Here is a 17,771-nt window from a genome sequence, read left to right as displayed (position 1 = left end):
CAGTTTTAAGCAAAGGCAAGATTTTAAGATAAACTACAGATTGTATTAAAACGTTACTGAACAGTGTTCCCAAACGATTCACATGTCTGATTGGATTCATTTCGCCCCTGGGCTTGCTTTTACAGGCACACCTCATGAGTGACAGAAACGACACGATAGTTTTGTTCTCAACAATAAAATCAGTTTTTCTTGTTCTACGGGTTCTACATATCCATTTGGTAAAATAAACTAAAATGAAATCACTTTGAAAGGGCTGCAAACAGAAGAGGAAACGGAAACCGCAGACCTCCTGGGCGTCCATACTCAGGGCAAACAGACAACGGACTCTGGTCTCTGTAGCAACGCTGGAGTGGATTCAGTAACAATCAACTGGACTTTTCTCTTCTACTTTACTGTTTCTCAATACATTCACGCGAACTATTTAAATACGAATGGACATGTTTCAATAGGAGCGTAGCTGAGCTGTATAACTAGTGAAGACGGCTGGTTTAGTCGCAGTCTTTGTTACAGCTAAGAGCTAATTGTTCTCGAAGGTGCAGCTTCAACTTTCATCAGGTTAGTTCTGGTTTCTTTAATAAAATCAGTCTTCATGGAGCTGAACATTAATGCTGTTTGCTTTACTGAATACGTGTCGCTGTCTTACACTGTAGCTTTTGGCTGTAGTTGAAAGTGCTGTTGTGGAAAGTAAGGATAATTGTACTTAAATATTTACAGGACTGTCTCAGAAAATTTGAATATTGGGATGTTATATTGGGAAGTTCTTTATTTTCTGTAATGCAATTTAAAAAAACAAAAATGTCATTCATTCTGGATTCATTACAAATCAACTGAAATATTGCAAGCCTTTTATTATTTAAATATTGCTGATTATGGCTTACAGTTTAAGATTAAGATTCCCAGAATATTCTAATTTTTTGAGATAGGATATTTGAGTTTTCTTAAGCTGTAAGCCATGATCAGCAATATTAAAATAATAAAAGGCTTGCAATATTTCAGTTGGTTTGTAATGAATCCAGAATGTATGACATTTTTGCATTACAGAAAATAAAGCACTTTATCACAATATTCTTATTTTCTGAGACAGTCCTGTATAAACATGTCAGACGCTCAGAAAGCCTCACTGGACTGAAACCTGTCAAATCAGTGAGTGTAAAAAGATCATATCACATCTGGAATATTTTCCTTAGACATTTTAAATATTTCCTCATTTGCAGAACATAATAACATAATATCATAATATCCAAAGATGTCTAGAATCTGAAAATCAATATCACTGGCTTTGTTCAAAAAACACTTGAAAAAAATCATTTTTTAGTTAAGATCAGAAACACATCTGGAGTTGTTAAATTGTACTTTTATCCTACATCTTCTTCATTTTTTCCATCTTTCAATAATTCAATAGTGTTTTTCTTTTTATGTTAAAATTGTCTTTTTCTGTTTTATATCATCTATTTCTATATTGTGTTTTTGCTTTTGCTGTTGTTATTGTTGTTTATGTTTGTTTTATAAAGGGGAGACATTTTCATAAGCCTTTTTGGCTTCCACCTCTCCTGCACAATGCTTCATTTGACCATTGTTTTTTACTGTTCTGTTTTATGTGCAAACTAAACTAAACTAATCTGAAAGAAATCCCTGTACGCAGGGACCAGGCCTAAAGTCAGAATGAGACCTGCGTGATGTTTTTCTAATTGACAGATATTTACAGAAAAGGAACAAAACTTCAGGATGAAAATCCAGTTACAAATTAAGGACAGTGAATTATATTTCAAAATAAAATAGAAGGCTTGAGGTTTAAGGAGGAAAAATAAATACAAACAAAAGATCAGGAAATATCATATTTTTCACATAGGCTACTCGTTTTAACCGCTTTGGGGTTTATGCTGTTTGAGACTGTCTGAATATGATATTAATACAGCTTTGACAACAATTATATTTTGATGTTGGCTAGCAAATTTAGTACAGTGAATATGATATTTAGCAATAATTAAGAGAAGGTTGATTAAATATACTTTGTCTGGGCTTGTCATGTCATTTTTTGATACACCAAATAGTACATGTTGAATGCTCAATTTAAAGGAAGAATCTACTTTAGCATTTAAAATTATTAAGGTCAATCCAGAGAACATGATTATGTGCAATTCCAGAATAAGTGAGATATTGTTTCATCCACATTACCACAAAAAGAACAGAGTGTGTCAATGTTTATCTTATATTTAATAAGAGTGGTCTTGACTGGATAGCATCTATGAAGTATTTTAAAAGTAGCATCTCTTACTTTGTTATAATACATTTTCTTGACAAGACCCATGTGTTTTTCCAAGTTAAAAACACACGTAATTCTCTTTGCTTCTGTGCAGAGATGTGTATTCCCACCTAACGTCATTGATCTGTGACGAGTAAAACCTAAAGTTATTGATCCTTCAGAGAGGAGTTGGTGTTAAACATCAGGCCGTGCATTTCCAACAGTGATGAGGTGTTGGAGGCTTCTCTTAGCCTTCATTACATTTTAACTGAGTCAGTAATTATTAGTGATTTACTCAGGAGAGGATTCATTGTTTACACCCCTGTCTGGACTGCAGGCAGACCAGCTCAGTACTTGAAGGAACTGCAGACGTGCTCCAGGGGTTTCTCTTAGTACCCTTTACCTTTTAGGCTTTTCTTTTTCCCAACTCTGAGACGTGTTGCTGTCATCAAATATCGCCTTTGGAGTCGGGTTTGACGAAGTAATTTCATCGTGTGAAGTATAAACTGTCCAGAAGTAATTATTTTTCATGTGATAATTGGAAGTAAACACACGTATGCATCATGTTTCCCCCTCAAACAGGAGAACACATCAGTATTTGTGGCTGGCTGAAGGTCGGCTGACCAGGTTCTTCTGGAGCAGATGGATGTTGGTGGAACTGGTGGTGAGTATTCAAATCAGCCCTTGGATTAGGGATGGGCGGTATGGACTAAAAAATGTATCACGATAATTTCTGGCATTTATCCCGATAACGATAAAAATGATGATAAAAAATATACCAATTCAACTCCACCTTTGTAATAAATCTATCACCACATTCAGTCTTTGGAGCCCCCAAATCACTGCTCTAAAAGATACTAAATGCTACTAAACTACACCAATTAAAATGAATTAATGAAAACCAATTAAATGAGTTACAACTGTACTGCAAAACTGGAATGACTCAGATCCGCCATGTTTGTTACACAAAAACCTTACCTTTTTCTTTCTTTCTTTCTTTCTTTCTTTCTTTCTTTCTTTCTTTCTTTCTTTCTTTCTTTCTTTCTTTCTTTCTTTCTTTCTTTCTTTCTTTCTTTCTTTCTTTCTTTCTTTCTTTCTTTCTTTCTTTCTTTCTTTCTTTCTTTCTTTCTTTCTTTCAGGCTCATTTCCTTCCTTCCTTCCTTCCTTCCTTCCTTCCTTCCTTCATGTACGTTGTGCGTGGATTTAACACAGAACCATAAATCAGCTTTACACAAAAACATCATCAACGGGAATTTATCATTTTTACCGCGAGATGACAAATTCTTACCGTGGGGAATTTTTTTGACGGTTTATCGTGAACGGTAAAGTAGCGCCCATTCCTACCTTGGATGAAGATGGTCAAATACTCAAATACAATACAATACTGAGCTGGTTTTACGCTAGAACTTCAAAATAACTTTTGTTTGTTTGTTGATGCAAGCAGATCCACGTCATGACATCATCACGTCTCATCCACTGATGAAACTCCTGTACTAAACACTGAATTTCTGTAGAAGACACGGCTGTTCTCAGTTTAATTGTTTAATTGTTTAATTAGGATCCCCATTAGCTACAGCATGACTGCAGCTATTCTTCCTGGGGACCGCCAACATTTTAAAATAATACAGTACTAAACATAACATAATAAAAGCAAACCAAATAAATTTCCTCTAGATAAAGAGAATATCAAATTAAAAAATACTCAAAAAAAGCAGAGACATTCCACAAAATGAAGACAGTGAAATGAGAACAAAACACTAAACAAAACAAAACACTGCACAGTTATGAGTTCATGTGAGGTCGTCAAAAAGTCTGAAAAGCAGTCCACAATTTCATTTCATTTGTAGTCTAGAACTTCACAACTGATCTAAAACAGAAAAAAAGAAAGAAAAAAATACATTCAACAACAGTCATAACCAACTATGTTTCCATTTCCAGCAGGTCAGACAATCAGTCTCAGCAGCTGCTTGTTTAAGTGATCTCTATTTCAATGTTCTATAAAATGAATTCCACTCATACACGGCCCTTTACACAACAGTGCTTTTACCAGCATTAGAATCACATTTAGCAGCAACATATCCTCCAGCTGCAGGTCTGGTGATTTATTTACGATGGTCAGAGCTGTAACATCCTCCTGATATTATACCCGAGGAGCCTTTGTTATGGACATATTTCTAATAAATGATAAGAATGAGTAAAGTAATCCGTCACTAACCAATAACCAACCAAGATTCTTATGCATTGTAATAACACTTGTCGCCAGTTACAACTAAGAACAATGCGTGCAGCCTGGTTTTGTATTTTTTGTAGTTTTGCAATCATTTCTGCAGTTGCATTTGACCAAAGTGTTTCGGTCATATACCAGTGACGCAAAATCAGTGTTTTGGTTGGTTGGGTAGCGCCACCCTTCACCCCTTGTTCTTGCCTCCCGGCAACGTTTTGGTAGAAAGCTCTTTCAGAGCTGTTCCATCAGTGTTGTGTGGAGGAGGAGACTGACACGGCAGGTTTCCCTGCACACCTGCACAGAGACGCCAGGTAGAAACACAACTAATGAGGGGATAATCAGGGGAGGTGTGATCCTCAGGGGGCCAGTAATGATGGAGGTGTGAGACGATGTCGCTCAGAGCTGCAACCAGGACAGAAACATTAACAGCTGCACGCGGTGTCGGCTGATTATTGAACCCAAGTTTGTGACCTCAGACAATCAAATATGTTTCATCAAGGAAAGAAATGGTTATTTCTTTTGTATTTAGCTTTGTTCAAACCAGGGTTTTGTATGATTTAAACATTTTTTTTTTTCCTGCTGTCTTTAATTTTATGGGAAGAGTATTAGGGCTATGATACACAGGACTGTCTCAGAAAATTAGAATATTGTGATAAAGTTCTTTATTTTCTGTAATGCAATTATTATTAATAAAAATGTCATACATTCTGGATTCATTACAAATCAACTGAAATATTGCAAGCCTTTTATTATTTTAATATTGCTGATTATGGTTTACAGTTTAAGATTAAGATTCCCAGAATATTCAAATTTTTTTAAATAGGATATTTGAGTTTTCTTATCCAGAATCCAGAATGTGTGACATTTTTGTTTTTGTAATTGCATTACAGAAAATCACAATATTCAAATTTTCTAAGACAGTCCTCTATAATATTTGAGAGGGGAAGATTTTATTTTTATTGTGCACTTCAAGAAAAAGAAATGTTGAGAAAAAAGTCAAAATTTTGTGAATAAAGTCGAAATTTTGCCTTTTTTCTTGGAATTGTATTTCGACATTTTGACTTTTTTCTCGAAATTGTACTTCAACATTAATCTTGACATTTTGACTTTTTTCTCGACATTTCAACTTTTTTCTCGGCATTTTGACTTTTTTCTTGAAGTGCATAATGAAAAAAAAAATCTTATTCCTCTAAAATATTTAGATTTTCCTCCTGCCTGGCCCTAATACTCTTCCATATTTATGAATCGCACGTCTTCAATTAAGATTTGAAGAAAAAGGTTATTTAGGAGTTTTTGGGCTCAGAATTATATCATTTTTTTCAGATGTGGAGGCGGAGCTTGAGTCTGTGGAGGCGGAGCTTGAGTCTGTGGCATGTCAGATCTCGGAGCTGCTGGAGAAGCAGACGGAGCTGACGGCCCGTAAGGACGAGCTCCTGCAGCGGCTGGAAGAGGCCTGCGGCTCCGCCGAGCCGTCCTCCTCCTCGTCATCGGCTTCGTCAAAGTCTTCAGGAGCCGAGGCGGGGATGAGTAGACAGGAGCTGCAGCGCTACGACGGCTCAGGTACCAGACCCCCAACATTCACTCACATCTACATCTACTGTGTCCACCATGCAGAAGAATCTAGGCTGGTTATCTATAAGACAAAGGTCTACTTGTACTTTGTTAAATTTTCTGAGGAAGATACTTGTGACACGATCTCCAAAACAACTGTATGACAGATTATACTATCATTTTTATCACCATGGTTACAGTACAAGAATTAGGGTGAGAACAGGTTTGATACAGAGAACTTTTTTTACAGAGCCATGGTTGACTGGAACTTTATACCAGTTCATATTTCTCATGTAGGTAGCAAAGATTGGTTTAAGATTCAGTTGAAACAATATCTTTTTGGACAATTTAATGAATTATGATTTGACATTTGGAAGGAACAGAATGATGTTTGAGTAGAATTACAGGTAGTGTTAAACCCTATCATAATAAAGGTGAAAAGTGATCAAGAATTCTAAGATAAGGTCATTCCAGGCAGGTATTGTTTATGAAGGTGGTTTATTTGATTTAATTTCTATGTATTTATGTCTGAGAATGATGCTGATTTAATTTCCTCTGTGTTGATTGTTACTAAGGGAGTTGTGTCTATTATTGTTTTGTTTGTCATGTATGTCTGTGATGTATTAAGTGTTAATTAGTGTGTTGTGTGTGTGTCGGACCCCAGGAAGAATAGCTAATGCGGTTGCTAATGCTAATGGGGATCCTAAATAAACCAAACAAAGCTCCCTCCCTGGTGGATGATGGTAGAGCTGATAGAAGTGCTGACTTGTGTTGTCAGAGTTTCCCTGGTCGTCGGAGGTGGAGCAGCAGCTGGAGAGCTCCTTCCGTCTGCGCAGCTTCAGGCCGCTGCAGCTCAAAGCCATCAACCTGACGCTGGCGGGCCGGGACGTCTTCCTGGTGATGCCCACGGGGGGAGGAAAGAGTCTCTGCTACCAGCTGCCTGCCGTCTACTCTCCGGGTAAAGGCTCGTCTCAGACCCCGGACATCTCACAGTTTTTATCATTTAAATCTGCCGAATCCCAGACAGCTGGAACAGTAAGCACATCCCCATTGGTCCATGTGTCAGGTTTCGCTCTGGTCGTCACTCCTCTGGTCTCTCTGATGGAGGACCAGGTCATGTACCTCACGTCCATCGATGTGTCAGCGGTCATGCTGAACGCTTCCAGCACTAAGGTAAGCAGAGGCTCACGGTCGTCTCCGTCACTTCTGGCTCAATCCCAGCTTTCTTCCCACCGTGCCATTATTTATTTATCTCTCCCCCAAAAGAGGGCAGCGCCTACCATGGCTGTAACCCCAGGCACCTGTCTACCTGGATGGGTTGTACCGGAATCGTATATCGTTGTGTCTGGACGCTGTCTCAATGACAAATAAAGAACTGTAACCTGAAAAATCCGGCAAAAAACAAGACCAAATTAAAGCTGCAAGCAGCGATGAGCGGGCCCTCGCATCCTTGTGTACGTTCAGGCTGCAGTGGAAGCTTGTATGACTTGATGTAGATTCTTCAGGCCTGAACATTTAGCGGATGAAACCACCCACGACTCTCTATATCAAACTATTCAAAAGTTATGGCAGAATGTAGGAACTATCAGATATCGACCAATCAGATGAAGGGGCGGGACTAATTTGCACCAATTATGTTCAAGGACTCGAAACCGAGCCTGATGACACCACCCACGAGTCTTTATGTCGAACCATTCAAAAGTTATGGCAGAAAGTAGGAACTATCAAATATGGACCAATCAAATGAAGGGAGGGGGGGGCGCGCTTTTTGGTGTCTAGCGTTGCCACGGTAACGCTTTTGACTGAGAAAAATAATGCACGTCGTCGCAGGATGGAGACGCACATTTTGATGTATAACACACCTGGGTGCACGTTACGGTTCGGGCCGCATTAACGGCTGAAGAAATGGCATAAATTGCGCCAAAATTACACGATTAATTCAAAATGGCCGACTTCCCGTTGGGTTTCGGCCGTGGCGCCAAGAGACTTTTCTTTAAGTTGCGACATGATACAGGTGTGTACCGATTTTCGTTCATGTACGTCAAACCGTATTATGGGGCTTGAGGCACAAAGTTTTTTCTGTCTGAACCAATCAGATGAAGGGTGGGCGCACTCTTTGGCGTCTAGCGTCGCCACGGTAACGCTTTTGACTGAGAAAAGTAATGCGCTTCGTCGCAGGATGGAGACGCACATTTTGATGTATAACACACCTGGGTCCATGTTACGGTTCGGGCCGTATTAACTGCCAAAGGAATGGTATAAATTCCCCAAAATTACACAATTAATTCAAAATGGCCGACTTCCTGTTGGGTTTGGGCCATGGCGCCAAGAGACTTTTCTTTAAGTTGCGACATGATACAGATGTGTACCGATTTTCGTTCATGTACGTCAAACCGTATTGTGGGGCTTGAGGCACAAAGTTTTCTAGGGGGCGCTGTTGAGCCATTTTGCCACGCCCATTAATGCAAACCATTAAATATCTAATTTTTCACTAGGCCTGGCTTGGTGCAAAATTTGGTGATTTTTGGGACACGTTTAGGGGGAAAAAAGGCCCTCCTTTCGTTTGAAAAAAAAATATAAAAAAATAAAACAAGGAAAAAAAAAATAAATTCCTACAGATACATTAAGGCCTTCGCACTGTCAGTGCTCGGGCCTTAAAAAAACATAGCATGAGGGCCATACTAAGTACAGAAATGTAACTACACTGTCTTTAGTTAAAAGAGAAAGCATTTCTTTGTTACTGAAGCCGATTCTGAAGTATAGTTTCACCAGTTCCTCTATTACGAGACATTTTGTAAAGAAAGTCACATGCGCTGTTTGTTATAGTCTCAGAAGGTTGACTTCATTCTCCAAATTTCGCCTTTTTTCTCGACATTTCGACTTTTTTCTCGAAATTGTACTTCAACATTCATCTCGACATTTCACTTTTTTCTCGAAGTACACAATGAAAAAAAAATCCTCCTCCTCTAAAATATTATCTTTATTTCTCCTGCCTGGCCCTAATACTGTTCCGTATGATTCAGATGTGACAGGACCCTCACAGTTTGCTCAAAAAAGCTGCTGTTAATGATGGGTCTTTTTCATTTTTGTTAAAATGAATGGTGAATAAAGTTACATGCTGTAGTTCATGATTTAATGATAGCGCTGAATCATAAACATCACGTAGTGATGAGTGACTTCTCGGCGTCTCTGCGTTGCTTCGTGATCGTAGGAACACGCGAAGGCCGTCCTGGCTGGGATGACGGATCCGAAGGCTCCTTTCAAACTGGTTTACGTGACTCCAGAGAAGATAGCCAAGAGCAAAATGTTGATGTCTCGTCTGGAGAAGGCCTACAAAGCCGACCTGCTCAGCCGCATCGCCGTGGACGAGGTGCACTGCTGCAGCCAGTGGGGGCACGACTTCAGACGAGGTGAGGGGTTCGTCCACACACCGGGGCGGAGCAGGGGTCCCAGCCTAGGGGGCGCAAAGCATTCTAGATGGGCCCTTGTGGCCTAAACATCCCCGTTAAAACATAATCGCTAAAAAAATGCCACAGATCAGCCCCTCTGACACACAACCACAGCACGCAGCCGACACGGTCAGAACCTTCACCTGAGGTTTCAGCACCATGGATTTACCAGTCATTATGTCAAACCTAATTATAAGCCTAATGCAGACTTTAAGATATATGTATCAAACTGGAGATAAAAATCAAATGACATCCAGTGATGTCTATGGAAGCTCATTTCCGCCAGTAAAAGAAAAAAATAAGATGAAATCTTAGCCTTAAAAGTAAAAATATCCCCACGGTAAGTCATAATTATGACATAAAAAGTCATAATTTCAACTTTTTATCTCATAATTATGACTTTCTATCTCATAATTTTGACTTTCTATCTCATAATTTCGACTTTCTGTCTCATAATTTCGAATTTTATCTCATAATTATGACTTATCGTGGGGATATTTTTATTTTTAAGGCTAAGTTTTCATCTTAGCCATAGATGTCGGATCCGAGTAGCACAATTCAGACACACGTGTTCAACCTACACAACAACAGTTTACAATGTGCGACGACATGCATTTAACACAATGACCGAGCGACACGGCGGTCAAACAGCAACAAACAATATAGGAAAGGCCTGATATTCAGCGTCATGACAATGTTATCAGAAGTAGATAATAACATGACAGCTTACCAATGATGGTTTCATCCAGCGTTTAGCAGAGAACCACAACAAAACATATTTCCATCCAAGGAGGGGGAAGGGTGCACATTTAACGATCAGCCGGTTCTTCATCGCTGCAAACCTTTCAGTCACTTTGCTTTCATCAATGGCGATGTCCCTCTCAATTGAAAGCAAGGTGAGGTTTGAGGCTTCATCCATGCAGCCCGGAGATAGTTTTTAATCATTTCAGCTGCTGAACCTCTGCATGACTTTCCTGCTACTTCTGATGCGACAACTGGCTAAAGGCTGATTTATGGGTCCGCGTTACACCAATGCAGAGCCTACGGCGTAGTGTACGCGGTGACACACACCCTACGTTGTAGGCTCTGCGTTGGTGTAACGCAGAACCATAAATCAGGCTTAAAAGTAAACAGATAACATGCGCGCACGTACCCGTGGATGACAGGCAGACACACAAGGGGAAAAGGGACTATTTCTTTCATTTTTATTTTAACAACTTTATCCTTATGTACGTAATTGTTATATAGTCCAACTTTCCTTATTTTATTTTTTTCCTCTTCGGCGTGGGCCCCCACGGAGCAGTGGGCCCGGGGCGGCCGCCCCCCTGCCCCCCCACCTGCTCCGCTAGTGTCCACACGTCTCCAATCAGACCAATGTAGTCCTTGAATTTCAAACAAACTCACCTCCATACTCACTCTGCAGTTTTGGGGGACAGATAATCGCAGTAGCTTCGATTCAGTCTCAGGGATCTGAAATGGTTGCTGCTTGTGTCTCTGCTTGTTCTCTGTCTGTTTGTTTTCTCTGTTACAGATGTCAAAGGCTTGCACTGCAAAAAATCAAAATCTTACCAGGAATATTTGTCTTATTTCTAGTTAAAATGTCTCATTTTTAGTCAAAAAATCTCATTACACTTAAAACAAGAGTCATTACCAGAAAAATAACTTATTTGAAAATTTTCACCTGTTTCAAGTAAATTTTCACTTGAAATAAATAGAAAAATCTGCCAGTGGGACAAGATTTATCTTCTTATTACAAGCAAAAAAATCTTGTTCCACTGGCAGATTTTTCTACTTATTTCAAGTGAAAATCTACTTGAAACAGGTGAAAATTGTTGTTTTTTCCAGTGATGAGTCTTGTTCTAAATGTAATGAAATTTTCTTTAACTTTAACTAGAAATAAGACAAATATTCTTGTTAAGATTTTGAGTTTTTGCTGTGTGTGTGCTCGTTGTGCGTTTCCCTGTGTTTTTTGTGTTTTAGACTAGCAGCGGATGTCACCTCCCACCCCCCCCTTCAGTTTCAAGTAAAAGTATTTTGCCACAAACTGAATAGTTTCTCTCATGTATGACTTGACTTTTTTCTTTTCCAGAAATGTAACAACTAAAATTATATAAACTATGAAAAGTCCCAAACTCCAAATGCAACATGACTGTTATTGATCTTGTGCCAGAGCTAAGAGCTTCACCTGCTCCAGCCTGAGGCCGTAAGGTGAACCCCATTATCGTTTCATCCTCACACCTTTGGGGACGACACAATCTTTACATCATAAAAAGATTGATTCATGCTCACCTTAGAAGTAAAAGTTCAGAGCTCAAAACCTCACCAGAGTCCCGTGATCGGGACGCAAAACGGTACTAGTTTCTTCTGAGCGTAGTCAGATTTTGGTCCGCGGGTCGAGGCGCGGTCGTCACGTGATCCCGCTGCAGCGATAGGATGATACAAGTAAACGCAATATATTAATAGTAATAACCCAATATCGCGCTACAGTTGGTCACCTTCACGACACGTATCGTGACGTTTTGTGGCACGATATATTGTTACACCCCTAAAATATGTATATAAAATGTGTGTGTGCATATATGTATATATGTATATATATATATATATGTATATATTAATAAATGACATATATACGATATATTAAAATATATATGATACATATTAAAAATGCATTTATATATGCCTTAGGTTTTTACCAACATGGTATAAACCATTAATGTACATGCAGACAAAGTGGGGGGAAAAAAAAAAAACATTTTCAAAGAATTCAGTTGTAATAATGCAGTCAGACACATCCTGCATCATTTCCAGCCTGACTTGGATGTCACTAAGGATGTTGAGGTCGTGGGCTGATCTGAGCTGCTCTCTCTGCAGATTATAAACTCCTGGGAATCCTGAAGAGACAGTTTCCCAAAGTGCCGCTCCTCGGGCTCACCGCCACGGCAACCAGCAGCGTCCTGCAGGACTGTCAGAAGATCCTGTGTGTGCAGCAGCCAATCACCATCACCGCCTCCTTCAACAGAACCAACCTCTACTACGAGGTAACCACGGAGACCGGTCTGACACTCGGACAGAGCGGCAGCAACCAACGCGTGTGATAAACCCCTCTCTGGTGGCAGTGAGCGAGGTGGGGGCGAGCACTGCACGCCAGACACGCCTCCCTCTAGAGCAGGGGTCAGCAACCCGCGGCTCTACAGCCACATGTGGTTCTTTAGCGCCGCCGTAGTGGCCCTAGAGCTCTTTCAAAAATGTGTGTGCAGACTTTCTCTACCTTATTGTTTCATTCTCTTAAGAAGTAATTTGTTAGTGTCCAGGTTCTCATCAGCTGGACAGAGCAGGTGTTTGTACCTCCAACTGAGACTGACTATGTTGCTCATGTTTGATGTCTCATTTTCAACACAACATATACACGAGGTGCCATCAAAAGGTTGCTCTTTTTTTTTCTCCTCTCTGGGTTTTTTGTTTTAACCCTTGTACTGTCTTTGGGTCAAAATGACCCAATTCTTCCTTCCTTCCTTCCTTCCTTCCTTCCTTCCTTCCTTCCTTCCTTCCTTCCTTCCTTCCTTCCTTCCTTCCTTCCTTCCTTCCTTCCTTCCTTCCTTCCTTCCTTCCTTCCTTCCTTCCTTCCTTACTTCTTTTCTTCCTTCCTTTCTCCCTTCCTTCCTTCCTTCCTTCCTTCCTTCCTTCCTTCTTTTCTCCCTTCCTTCCTTCTTTTCTCCCTTCCTTCCTTCCTTCCTTCCTTCTTTTCTCCCTTCCTTCCTTCCTTCCTTCCTTCCTTCCTTCCTTCCTTCCTTCCTTCCTTCCTTCCTTCCTTCTTTTCTCCCTTCCTTCCTTCCTTCCTTCTTTTCTCCCTTCCTTCCTTCTTTTCTTCCTTCCTTCTTTTCTCCCTTCCTTCCTTCTTTTCTTCCTTCCTTCTTTTCTCCCTTCCTTCCTTCTTTTCTCCCTTCCTTCCTTCTTTTCTCCCTTCCTTCCTTCCTTCCTTCCTTCCTTCCTTCCTTCCTTCCTTCCTTCCTTCCTTCCTTCCTTCCTTCCTTCCTTCCTTCCTTCCTTCCTTCCTTCCTTCCTTCCTTCCTTCCTTCCTTCCTTCCTTTCTCCCTTCCTTCCTACCTTTCTTCCTTCTTTTCTCCTTTCCTTCCTTCCTTCCTTCTTTTCTCCATTCCTTCCTCCTTTTCTTTCTTCCTTTCTTCCTTCTTTTCTTCCTTCCTTCTTTCCTCCCTTCTTCCCTTCCTCCTTCCTTGACCTGAAGACAGCACAAGGGTTAATAACATTGTGTAACCTAAGAAGTAGCAAGAAGAGCCCGGTTGAGGATGCACCCATGCACGGACACAACTGTCCATGTCATGAACATTAGTGGACATAAACCGCTGTTAATTATTTTGTCCAGGTTCGTGTTAAACACTCAGACAACGATGCTTCAATCGACGACATTGCCTCGCTGATCAAGAGCAGGTACAAGGACCAGTCAGGTAAAGACGAAGACGATGGTCAAATCCAGACATGACGTCCACATCGTCCATTTCTTTACCGTGTGGCGTGTCTCCTGCAGGAATCGTGTACGTCTTCTCTCAGAAAGATGCAGAGTCGGTGTCGTCTGAGCTCCAGAAAAGAGGCGTCAGGGCGTATCCGTATCACGCCAACATGAACCCTGAAGACAAGTCCAAAATCCACCGCAAATGGACATCCAACAAGATCCAGGTCCTGGTTTTACTCCGGGTCATCCACACAAACACACACACATGGCCTCGTTAATACTGAATCAGTCACATGATCTCTGTCACAGAGTTAAGACAAAAGCAGACAGGCTTATATTAAGCAAAACTAACTCCATCAAAAGGCTAAGAAAATCCTTTGAAAGCAATCTCTTATTTTGTTATTAACCAGGAAAAACACTAAACCTGAAAACGGTCTGGCCACTGCACAAAAAGTAAGACCATTTTTTTTTCAAAACAAGACTAGAAATGAGTTTCTGCAGTGTAGAAAAGTTGATTTAGATGTTTCTAAACGCACATCTCCTGGTCGGCCTGGTCAACCCGCAGGGGATGGAGGAGGTCTGGGGCCTGGACCTCCTTTAGGCCCCGTCACTTATTTCAGTTTCTGCACCCTCACTACACTGTGTGTTCCCAAGTGTTCCTTTTACTAATACAGAGTTTAAAAAAATAATCCAGTGATTTAAATTTGATACAAGTCAAGTAAAAACTACGCTTCTTCCATTGATTCGAATAAGAGAGACGGCTGTTTGGTCCAACCGGATATTCTGCCTGGAGGCAGCAACGGAGGATGGTTTTTCTGATTGGTCAGTCAGGGACCAATAAGAAGGCTGATAAAGAGTCAATTAATAACTGAGGGTTGATCTGAGAAAAGGAAAGAGAAGGAGGGGTGCTACGGAAGAGTATTAGGGCCAGACAGGAGAAAAATAAAATAATATTTTAGAGGAGGAAGATTTTTTTTTCATTATGCACTTCGAGAAAAAAGTCGAAATGTTGAGAAAAAAAGGCGAAATTTCGCCTTAATTCATGTAATTTCGACTTTATTCTCGAAATTGTATTTCAATATTAATCTCGACATTTCGACTTTTTTCTCGAAGTGCACAATAAAAAAAATCTTCCCCTCTCAAATATTCTTTCTCCTGCATGGCCCTAATACTTAGGGCCTCATAGCATAATTGCCTAAGTTGTATTTGAATGCCTTAGAATTAGGCAAATATGCTATGAGCCTAACGATATGTAAAATGTCCATAAACAGATTAAACCAGTGACATGTTGGTAGATCGTGTGGTGGTTTCCATCGAAGAGCAAGCGGCTGTTAATCCTGCCTGGTACACAACTTTTTCTTTGTAATATAAGTTTAACTGATCATTAATCAGGAGAACCCTGGGAGAACAAGGGATTGCCTTTCCAGTGACATTAGATATATATATATATACAGACTGCTTGTATTAATTACTGTCAGCTAAGCAGTCATTTCTGATTTCTCTGTGGAGTCAGCTTGTTCAACTTATTGTGAACTTACAATTAAATGGATTGTGCCAGAGAATCTCAATTATAAGCAAAAAAGACCTGCAGAATCCTGCAGGCCTAGTGTGAATGATTTCCACCAGTGTGAATGATTTCCACGTGTCGTGAGTAGGTGGTGGTGGCCACAGTGGCGTTCGGCATGGGCATCGACAAACCCGACGTGCGGTTCGTCATCCACCACACCATCAGCAAGTCCATCGAGAACTACTACCAGGAGAGCGGCCGTGCAGGTGCCGACCGCTCCGTCTCTCCACAAGCACCAACTCTGCTCTGATGTTCAACACAGAACTGATGGTGTTTCCCGTGTGTCCCGTCTGCAGGACGAGACGACCGTCCGTCCGACTGCATCGTCTACTTCGGCTTTGCTGACATCTTCAGGATCAGCACCATGGTGGTCATGGAGAACGTTGGTCAGCAGAAGCTGCTGCAGATTGTGGGTTACTGCCACAACGTGGACAGGTAATGCTCGCTGAAATACCGTATCAGCCCGATTATAAGACGACCAGGATTATAAAACGACCCCCTCTTTTTCAAGACTTAAGTTTGAAGAAAGACTTTTTGAACACCAAATTAAATTTTTATACAGAGAATAATTACAGTACATCTGAAACAAATGATTATAACAATAGATTTGAGAGAAAAAGTTATTTTGCCGCATTCAAATCATCCTCTTGAAGTTTGCATCATAACTTCTCCTCAGCTGCCGTTTCACCTGCCGATCTTCCACCCACTTTTCTACAGATTGTCCCTACTTATCTCCTTATCTCCTCTTATTTTCTTCTATTTTCTTACTTACAGATATTTTTGATTTTTCTTCTTCGTGCTACGGCTATTTTTATTTTTCTTCTTCATGACAGTGGTTTACGGAAGAGTATTAGGGCCATGCAGGAGATAAAATATTTGAGAGGGGAAGATTATTTTTTATTGTGCACTTCGAGAAAAAAGTCAAAATGACGAGAAAAAAGTAAAAATGTCAAGAAAAAAGTTGAAATGTTGAGAAAAAAGGCGAAATTTCAACTTTATTCTTGAAATTGTATTTCAACATTATTCTTGACATTTCGACTTTTTTCTGAACATTTTGACTCTTTTTTTTTTTTTAATTGCACAATAAAAAAAATCTTCCTTTTCTCCTGCATGGCCCTAATACTCTTCTGTAGCTTTGGCCTGGGGAGTTAAGTTCAGACTTTGCTTTAAAGATATCTGGCGCCATCTAGCGTTGTGAATGGGTATAATGTCTAGACCCTGAATGGAAGACGACCCCCACCTTTTCAGTCTTATCTCAATGCAAAAAACACCGTCTTCCATTCGGGCCAATACGGTAGATGCTGCATGACTGGGAAACACCTGAACGCCGTGTCTTCAGGTTCTCCTCTGCTCTGAAGGTGCCGGCGCTCTCTGATGGCCGTCCACTTCAACGAGGTCTGGGACGACGAAGGCTGCAGCCAGATGTGTGACAACTGCCGCCACGCTACAGGTTTTTATCACCTTAAGAACATCGCCAGAGTTCGCCCATTTCTCTCTCAGGCAAACACGGAGGTGCTGATGCTTTTATCTCCAGTCGTAGTGATTATTGTGACGTCCTGCTTTCTGGTCTTCCTAAAAAGAGCATTTCTAGTCTTTAATTACTACAAAACTCAGCAGCACGTGTGCTGATGAAGACCAGAGGGCGGGCTCACATTACACCAGTTTTAGAATCGCTGCATTGGCTCCCCGTGTGCTTCAGGATCGATTTTAAAGTTCTCTTATTAGTTTTTAAATCTCTTCACAGTCTGGGTCCTTCTTATCTGTCTGATTTGCTTTTACCCTATAAACCCTCGCGGATCCTGAGTTTGATTTGATTTGGAGAGGGACGAGGGAGAAGTGACTACTTTGGAGTTGTGTTGTCCATCACATCAAATCCATAAAGATATCAATTTAAATTCTAAGCGGAGACAGGAAAAAAAATGCCAGAGAGGGTTGATAGTTTCATCTGCAAGGTTCTGCACTCAGAGATAGAAGTTCAGTCACCCAGGAGAGACTCAGAGTAGAGATGCTTTTCCACCACGTATAGAGAAATCAGGTGCTGCATTTGTGGCGCTTTTCCACTCTTACCTACTCAGCGGGACTCGACTCGCCACGCCTCGTCTCGTCCTCGTTTGTTTTTAGAGACCCAGATGAGAAGTAGGAGGTTGGAGTGAAGCTGCTGTGACGTATTTGATTGTGTGATCTAAAGGAAGAAGACAACAACACTAAAGATGTAGAACCTGGAGGAGATGATAGATGTGCTGCTGGGTCTGTGGCTTGTGTTCCAT

General features: G+C 40.6%; 1 protein-coding gene across 1 annotated transcript in view; it reads left to right on the top strand.

Annotated features, from left to right (window-relative positions):
* Positions 1 to 319: 319 nt before the first annotated feature.
* recql (RecQ helicase-like) overlaps positions 320 to 17,771 on the top strand; it is a 32,346-nt gene continuing 14,894 nt past the window's right edge. Inside the window, exons 1-12 of the mRNA XM_061714557.1 lie at positions 320 to 555; positions 2,825 to 2,906; positions 5,790 to 6,026; positions 6,796 to 6,975; positions 7,084 to 7,190; positions 9,229 to 9,427; positions 12,341 to 12,507; positions 13,851 to 13,932; positions 14,013 to 14,161; positions 15,593 to 15,710; positions 15,801 to 15,939; positions 16,863 to 16,954. Of these exons, the coding sequence (XP_061570541.1) occupies positions 2,885 to 2,906; positions 5,790 to 6,026; positions 6,796 to 6,975; positions 7,084 to 7,190; positions 9,229 to 9,427; positions 12,341 to 12,507; positions 13,851 to 13,932; positions 14,013 to 14,161; positions 15,593 to 15,710; positions 15,801 to 15,939; positions 16,863 to 16,954 (1,492 nt within the window). The 5' untranslated portion in view covers positions 320 to 555; positions 2,825 to 2,884. The remainder of the gene's footprint in view (positions 556 to 2,824; positions 2,907 to 5,789; positions 6,027 to 6,795; positions 6,976 to 7,083; positions 7,191 to 9,228; positions 9,428 to 12,340; positions 12,508 to 13,850; positions 13,933 to 14,012; positions 14,162 to 15,592; positions 15,711 to 15,800; positions 15,940 to 16,862; positions 16,955 to 17,771) is intronic.

This window comes from Cololabis saira, chromosome 23 (genome assembly GCF_033807715.1).
Source record: "Cololabis saira isolate AMF1-May2022 chromosome 23, fColSai1.1, whole genome shotgun sequence".
Lineage (NCBI taxonomy): Eukaryota > Metazoa > Chordata > Actinopteri > Beloniformes > Belonidae > Cololabis > Cololabis saira.
This window is presented reverse-complemented; position numbering and strand designations above follow the sequence as displayed.